The sequence below is a fragment of the Lepisosteus oculatus genome, chromosome 19, assembly GCF_040954835.1.
Source record: "Lepisosteus oculatus isolate fLepOcu1 chromosome 19, fLepOcu1.hap2, whole genome shotgun sequence".
Classification (NCBI taxonomy): Eukaryota; Metazoa; Chordata; class Actinopteri; order Semionotiformes; family Lepisosteidae; genus Lepisosteus; species Lepisosteus oculatus.
In genome coordinates, this window is record NC_090714.1 from 7,270,705 (window position 1) to 7,278,375 (window position 7,671).

The 7,671-nt window shown below is 43.5% G+C and overlaps 1 protein-coding gene across 2 annotated transcripts; it reads right to left on the reverse strand.

Moving 5' to 3' along the window:
* Positions 1–3,671: 3,671 nt before the first annotated feature.
* On the reverse strand, positions 3,672–6,720 carry LOC102684155 (histone H3.3A). Of its 2 annotated transcripts, none has more exons than XM_006637063.3 (4): positions 6,613–6,720; positions 5,097–5,251; positions 4,735–4,888; positions 3,672–4,199 (listed from the first exon to the last, which is right to left on the reverse strand). In XM_006637063.3, the coding sequence occupies exons 2-4, from the start codon at positions 5,222–5,224 to the stop codon at positions 4,071–4,073; spliced, it is 411 nt and encodes a 136-aa protein (XP_006637126.1). In that variant the 5' UTR covers positions 5,225–5,251; positions 6,613–6,720; the 3' UTR covers positions 3,672–4,070. The 2 variants fall into 2 exon arrangements, with proteins under 2 accessions (XP_006637126.1, XP_015215540.1); XM_015360054.2 differs by lacking the exon at positions 6,613–6,720 and adding an exon at positions 6,331–6,550.
* Between the last annotated feature and the right edge of the window lie 951 nt (positions 6,721–7,671).

Here is a 7,671-nt window from a genome sequence, read left to right on the forward strand (position 1 = left end):
TCTTTTGTAACCTTTCTTCTCTTTTCATTCTGCCAAGATTGTGCTCAGTGCCTGCTCTGCTTTCTGCCTCTGGTATCATTTATGCTTTGTTTCCTTCCGGTTTTGTCCACAAGAGGGCGACCCTGAGAAATGTTTCATGCAGGGGTCTCTGTTGTAATGTTGGTTTTAAAAATATCTTTGCGGAAGAATGTAAGATACTGCTTCACAGAAGTTAGAAAGCCCTGGCCAAATTCATGTCAAGCGTCAATCAGGATTGTAAGCTTGTTGTGACAGGACACTTGTGGGGATGGGGGGTATACCAAATATTGTTAGAAATATAAGTGTTTAAGTGGTAACAGGTTCCTTTTGATGCTGCCTGAAATGAGACGTCATTCGTACAAGAGGCACAGTGCCAATCCTAAAAGTGAAAAGAGGGTAGCTGTCTGGACATGCGAGGCATAGCTGTTGCACTTTTTCTCATGCTGGCGGAGCAAAACTACCGGAATAGTGCAATTAGAAGCTTATGTTTGACTGTGGCTAGCTTTTTTGTCCAGTTATCTATGGTATAAAGATGCGTGTCAAACTTTAAACTTGGGCGAATACACTCGGCTACCCATTCTAGTTATAAACGGACAAAAAGTCTGTGTAATCCCATATAATACCTTCCCTGTCGCCACCTTCTACAGCCAATTTCCTGTTACTTTCACCTCTCTACAGTACTGCCAGCCACTAGCTTTAGACCACATTAAAAATATTACATCTGGTACCCGCACAGCTCAAGATCCAGTGCAAATTCTCGAAAGTCATTTCTGGTGGGGAATTGAACAGCATTTCCCATGCTTGCATTGTAAAAACTAGATTGTACAGTTTGTAAAAGATGGGTCCTGGCATTAGAGGGATCGTAGGTTGGACTCCAGCTGATTTAATTAGCAAATAGGCAAAACAGAAGCTTAGGCTGAGAGTACAGTGTTCAAAGTTCGTGTTCAGTTAGCTGTTCCTGCTGTTTATACGGTTAAATATTGCTGTGCTTACTTACAGTGATGTGAAAAAGAGAATACACCCTGGTACAATTCTAAGGGGTTTACATATTAAGACATTAAACGAAAAAATCGGCCAACATTCAGAAGTCTTGTGTGAAAAAGTTACTCCACCCTTAATGCTTTCAGTATGAGTTGAGATGGTAATCACAATCAGGTGGTGCTAAAGAAGTGATCATGAGGGAAGTGCTTCCACCTGTATATAAAATAAGAAGCTTTGTCAGTTCTGTCTGGAGCATTCAGGTTTGTGGTAATACATCACACCTAGGTCAAAAGATATCTGTGATGGTCTCAGAGAAAGAGTCATTGCTGCTCATCAGTCTGGGAAGGGTTATAAATCCATTTCTAAACAATATGAAGTCCATCATTCTACAGTGAGAAAGAATTTACAAATAGAAAAAGTTCAAGATCTACCCAGGAGTGGGTGTCCCAGCAAATTCATCCCAAGATCAGACTATGATGCACCTACAGACTGCAAAGAACCCTAAAACTACAGCCAGAGATCTACAGGCCTCTGTCAATAAGTTACGCATTAGAATTCATTATTCTAACATTAGGGACAAAAATGAACAATTCTTTAGCGGAAGAGTAGCCAGGAGAAAACCCCTTCTCTTCAAAAAGAATATTTCTGCATAGTGTAGGTTTGCAAAACAGCACCTGAATGAACCAAAGACTTCTGGAACAATGTCTCTGGACAGATGAAACCAAAGCAGAGTTGTGTGGCCTTCCTGCATATAACATGTTAGGTGAAAACCAAACACTGTGTATCACCACAAGAACCTCAGACCAACCGTCAAGCATGGTGGAGGGGTGATGATTTAAGCCACAGGTGCAGGACCTGGAAGCCTGACAACCATCAAGTCCACATTCTAGAGGAAAATGTGAGTCTAACAGCTACAGCTACAGCACTGTCTTAGCCGAAAGTGGATCACAGAACAGGACGATGTTCCAGAACACACCAGAAAATGTACAACTGAAAGGCTGAAAAAGAAAAAAAACCTAGATTTTGGAATGGTCGAGTCAAAGCGCAGACCTAAATCCCATTGAGATTTTGTGGCAGGACCCAGAGAGAGCTGACCTTAAACCAATCCCCTCTAACATCACCAAGCTGAAGCGGTTTGCAACAAGGAGTAGGCCAGGAGATCTCCCAGGCGATGTCAGAGACTGATCAACTCTTATAGGAAAAGTTTATTTCAAATTATTGCTGCTAAAAGGGGTTCCACGCATCACTGAATCACAGGGTGCACTTTTTCACACAATGCTACTGAATGTCGGCTGATTTTCAAAAGTAAATAATGACAAAATAAACTGTGTGTGTGTGTTATCTGTCATATGAGGTTAGATTTATGTACTGTTAGGACTTTTTTATGAGGTTTGGACTAAATGAAGGCCTTTTTTTACATCACTGTATATGTCCGCTGCTACAATAACCTAAAGATTTAAATTATTAGAGTTGCAACCTGGCCACGAAATCTGAGACTGAGGAGATTTTGGATGTTGCCTGAAACGGCAATTTATGTCAAAACGGCGAGAGGAACCTTTGCTGAATCGATATTGCCGCTTGTTTGCCGTGTAGGTCCCGAAAATACACCTGTTCTGTACAAATTTCCAGTACTTTTATCATTCTGTTCCAGCTCTGAAAAATGGCTTCGCGGCAAATGTAAAGAAAGGCAAAAGTCCTTATAATCTGAAAGAGGAATCTGACATTTTCTGAAAACATTAATAGTTATTCTTTCACTTTTTAGTTTTATTATTTTCAGTTCTTCTGTATTTTACGGAGCACACGTTCAATAACAGCGGACCTTGCCTTTCTTTTCTGTAGAAAATTACGCTTCGAATCATTACTGCCCCGTGAACAAACTAGAAAGACATCGCCCACACTGAAATCACTAGCTTCTGTCGAGCAAATTATTGTGAACGATTTGATTCACGGCGATACGCCAATTGTATTGTTACTGTCTCAAAACGCATCTCGCTTGTATCGCGAAGCGAGTTTTTAACTCGGTAAAACTTGACAGACTGCTGCTCTGATGACGTCACGTCTCGGCGCTGCGCCAGGACGTCTTGCGGATCAGCGCCTCACTGGCACCTGACTTCCGGGTAAATGACGACTTGCGGCGTTTTAAAATCCAACGCCAAATTGACGCGTTTATCTTAATGTATAAAACATCTCAAACTTAAAATATATCGTTATTCTAAAAAATGAATACTGAGCAACAGATATGCAACGCCCATATATGTTGTCAATCTGTTATACTGTTGTGTTGTACTGCTTGAGCCTTATACTTCCAAAAATGAATCATTTCTGAAAGACAATTACGTGATTACCAATTTGGGAAATAAACCATTTTTGATTCACCCATGGGCAGGTAGACGGCACCTTTCAGAAATTACAATCCGTTTTTGAAAGCACCTAGCATATGGTGGCATCAGTGAGCAACTAAGCATAAAAACGTTCTATAGTAAGGATTTGACTTTTAATGCCTCAAGATATTAGAAATTTTCTCCTCTAGTGCCTGGAAAATGAAGACTAGAATTACTCAATACAGTTGGATCTCAAATTAAGAGTAAATATTCTGGACTATATTGCATCTGTTTATACACCAAGACTGAAATACAGTACTCAATTTCTTGGAAACAAGACACAAAGCAAGGTGAGGTAGTGGAAAGTTTATTTACAACCCAATAATCACAATGCAAAAAAGAGAAAGGTAAAGAAAAAAAAGATAACAAGTCTACTAATAATTTATCCCATCTGAAGCATGCAAACTACAATCTACAGCACAATGAGCCAGAGGTATAACAATTTCAGATACAAATTGACTGTTTATTTTAAAAACCTGAGAGGGAGTTTTGAAGGAATGTTTTACAAAACGCTTGCTACTTTTGCACTGTAAACCACTAGCCTGTTTTTTTTTCTGTTTTCTATCAATACTAACAAAAATACAAAATAAACTTCAACCTCCACATGAAGGCATTTGCAGTTCAATAAAAGATTTCAAAAAATTTCTCTTCCCCAAAAAAAAAGTCCGGATAAAGTTCGAGAGCTGGTGCTTAGGCGCGCTCGCCCCGGATTCGCCGAGCCAGCTGGATGTCCTTGGGCATGATGGTGACTCTCTTGGCATGAATGGCACACAGGTTGGTGTCCTCAAACAGGCCAACCAAATAAGCCTCACTGGCCTCCTACGAGGAAATGGAAAGAAAACAATGATTAAAACTATTCCCATGCTCCGTATACAAGTTCTTATTGAGCACTTGACACCGTTTCCCAGCATACACATCCTGACACTGGCAACCTCAGGAAAATGTACCCATTTCAAGAAACTGAAATTCTCCCTAAACAGGGGCAACAGAAACCAAGGTCCTACTGGCACACCAAATTCTAAGTATGATTGTATCTACTGAAAGACTTCTAGATATTTAACAGATGTAGCCACTGCTCCTGGATCAGTAATGCTCCGACTGTGGACAGTGAAAATGATCCATGTCTGAGGATAGGGAGCAGTAAACAGTTGTTGGTTGTGCAATGCAAAGCAACAGACTTAACCACAACATGCATACAGGTTAAACCACTGCTTTTTCAGCCAAAATCTTTCACCTGTTAAAATCAAGAAAATCTGAACATAGTGCTATACTATACCTCTAATAACCTGGTCTTTCAGCTCTTAATCATAGCACGTAGTTTGGTGAACTGTTTATACCAATAAAAGAGACATACCTGGAGAGCACCAATGGCAGCACTCTGGAAACGCAGGTCGGTCTTGAAGTCCTGTGCAATTTCTCTCACCAGGCGCTGGAAAGGGAGTTTGCGGATCAGCAACTCTGTGGACTTCTGGTACCTACGGATCTCTCTCAGGGCAACAGTTCCAGGCCTTTTTTTAAAAGGAGAAAAAAAACATCATGCAGCTGCAGCAATACACACAGGGAAAAGAGTGGACTTGACCGGAAATTTTTCAAATCAACATAAAACTATGAAACCTCAACACAAGACCACATTAAATTAAAGCATTAAAAAAACCAAGAACTTGTGCAAAGAAGTAAAGGAATCCTGAAAAGGGGAAGGGGACTGCAAAAGCTCACCTGTATCTGTGAGGCTTCTTCACACCACCAGTAGAGGGCGCACTCTTCCTGGCAGCTTTGGTGGCCAGCTGCTTCCTGGGCGCCTTTCCACCAGTGGATTTACGGGCAGTCTGCTTGGTACGTGCCATTGCGACTCAAGTCTCCGTGTCCCAAAACTACAATCGGAACAACAAGAAGGGAAGAGACTGAAGCACAAGCATCTCGTCCTAGCAAAAAAATGGCTTCGAAGCAGGGAGTCTAATCCCGATAGGTGCCGATTTTAAGAAGACCCCCTCTGCTCCTGCCTGCACCTCACGTCCCGCCCACGCTGTGACTGACGCAGGGCAGCCCAATGGCGGCCGTGGGGCGCTCTGGCGGCACACGACAGCAGCAGCTCCGGAACGAGAACGAGCTGTTATCCACCGAGCAGCAAAATCAACACCGGAGCCCAGAGCACAAAATGGCGGCTTCACCAGCGACCAGCAGCAGCAGACCCCACAGGAAGGTCTGCGGCCATATTCGCGTCACGACAGCCCGCGCTGCCGTTACTCCGAGCAGCCAAAAGTATTTTTCTGATTAAGCGGGCCTGAATTAAGAATAAATTGCCCGGCTTCGTTGCTTAATGAAAATTGTTTTCGACACTAAAAGACAAAGGATCTCATTCGGCGTCAGAGCAACTTAAAACAGGAACATTACGAAAACAAACGTATGAGACCGGCAAAAACTAAATGTCGATATCAAAAATACTAATAAGTAGTCGGCTAGATGTAGTGCAAGATAAGACTGCGGTTCATAAATTGAGATTTGAGAACTACCTTAAGGGCACAGCTCAGTCACTCATCCGCATTTCAGCATCGGAAGGCGGGAGCGCTTTCCAAATTCTCTTATCTGATGTAACTCCCCCACCCCCACTATTACAGAAAAACTCGACACCCTTAAAACCTTAAACTCGGCAGTAACTCCGTCAAATTACTACAACAGGGGCGAAAAGACGGAGCCCCCCAAAACAAAACGGGATCTCTCTTTTTATTTTTTTTTGCCTCTCTTTCCACCATTACGCGACGCGCAGGAGACACGTCCCCTCCGCCCGCTGTAACATGGCGCCTCGGAAGAGCCGCTCGCCGCCGCTTTGTCTCGCGCCGCTCAGCCGCCCGCACGAGGCACCGGGGAAGGCGAGGGAGCCCGGCGGGGGGCGAATCGCGCCCCTCTCCGGGAGAGGGGCATCTCCGCGGTCCCCGGCACTCGACCCATTTACCTTGTAAAACGCGATTTGGTAGTCTCGCAAAAGCGCCAGAAACGCCGAAGAGAAAAAAAGCCTCGGATATATGCGGCGCAGTTTCTATTTTCAGTACTTCAAGACGGCCAGAAGTCCGGAGATGGGGAGAAAGACCGCCAGCGCCGTATTCCCATAGCAATCGGCAAGGAAAAGAAGGCTCAGAATTGTTCACCAGCCCACGTATGCGCCTCACATGAAGAAATAAATGACTCTCATGTCTAATAAAGTTTTAAAAACGCATTAAAAAAAATAAGCACTTACTCGAGCGATCACAAACGCCTCTTCTTTCCTAGCGGCCAATTTCCACACTGCGCTACGTAAAACCTGGAGAGGCCGGGCTTGAATTTATTCCCCCGTGACGCAGTGCGCAGACCACGCCCCCAGCGCGGCGGATTTGCTTTCTGATTGGTCGAGAAGAAGACGTACGTATTGGGGGAGCAGGGGAAATCCCCGCCCCCTAATGCGCCTCAGATGTCAATGTTATTGTTGCTGTACTGTGTTGGCTGTAGTGTGCGGAGGAGCAGACGAGCATGGACCTCCGGCGGGCTTTTTCAGGCTTTTTTTCAGCCTGTAAAAAAAACCACGACCGTAATCACTGATACATTTTAGGGCATGAAGGTCGTTCACAATGGAAACTGTAGAAAAATCACCGAATTGGCTTGATCCAGTACAGCATGAGGTTTAAAAAAATCTAAGTATGTTCTCTGTCTCACAACATGCAGAAATGGATTTTGTAATATCTGCCATCCGTATATGTGACAATTCACTAGTGGTATGGTAAAAACACTACGTTGCAATTACAAAACTCCTTGAAATACTACACCTAAGTAAACTTCCGTGGCCTAAAACGGAATACGGTGACCGAAAAGCTCGTGATTTTGCCCAAAAAGCAGGCTGATGTAGGTCATTCCTCCATGCTTTGTTTTCTCCTGTGCTTCTTAGTTATACGCTTTCAAAGAAATATACAAAAGTGTGATATTCCGAATTTTTAACCATCTTCATTTTACATTTACGACCTGTGGAAAGTCAAGACATACGCAACAGCAATTTTACCAGTCAAGTGTGTGAGCTTCGTAATTAAACTCGGAGAACGTGTTTCTGCAGGAACACGTCCTGGGTGTCAGCCACAGATTCTGCTTTTGTACTCCTGAGAAGCCATGGGCGCAGTCTCGCCATCTTCTTCAAGTTCAGCCAGGCTAACAGCTTGTTATTACCCGCTTCAACTCCACACAAAACAGAAAGTACTCGACCGCCCTCGACCACAGCCTTACACTCTGATAAATATGTGCTAACGCAGCTCATTAAGCTCTGCAAACTGTA

Excerpts from the sequence above, each read along its gene's own strand:
- LOC102684155 (XM_006637063.3), bottom strand. The coding sequence starts at position 5,224 with ATGGCACGTACCAAGCAGACTGCCCGTAAATCCACTGGTGGAAAGGCG. Across the intron at positions 4,889-5,096 it reads AAGAAGCCTCACAGATACAG|GCCTGGAACTGTTGCCCTGA; the intron begins GTGAGCTTTTGC and ends TTTTAAAAAAAG. Across the intron at positions 4,200-4,734 it reads CTGCCATTGGTGCTCTCCAG|GAGGCCAGTGAGGCTTATTT; the intron begins GTATGTCTCTTT and ends ATTTCCTCGTAG.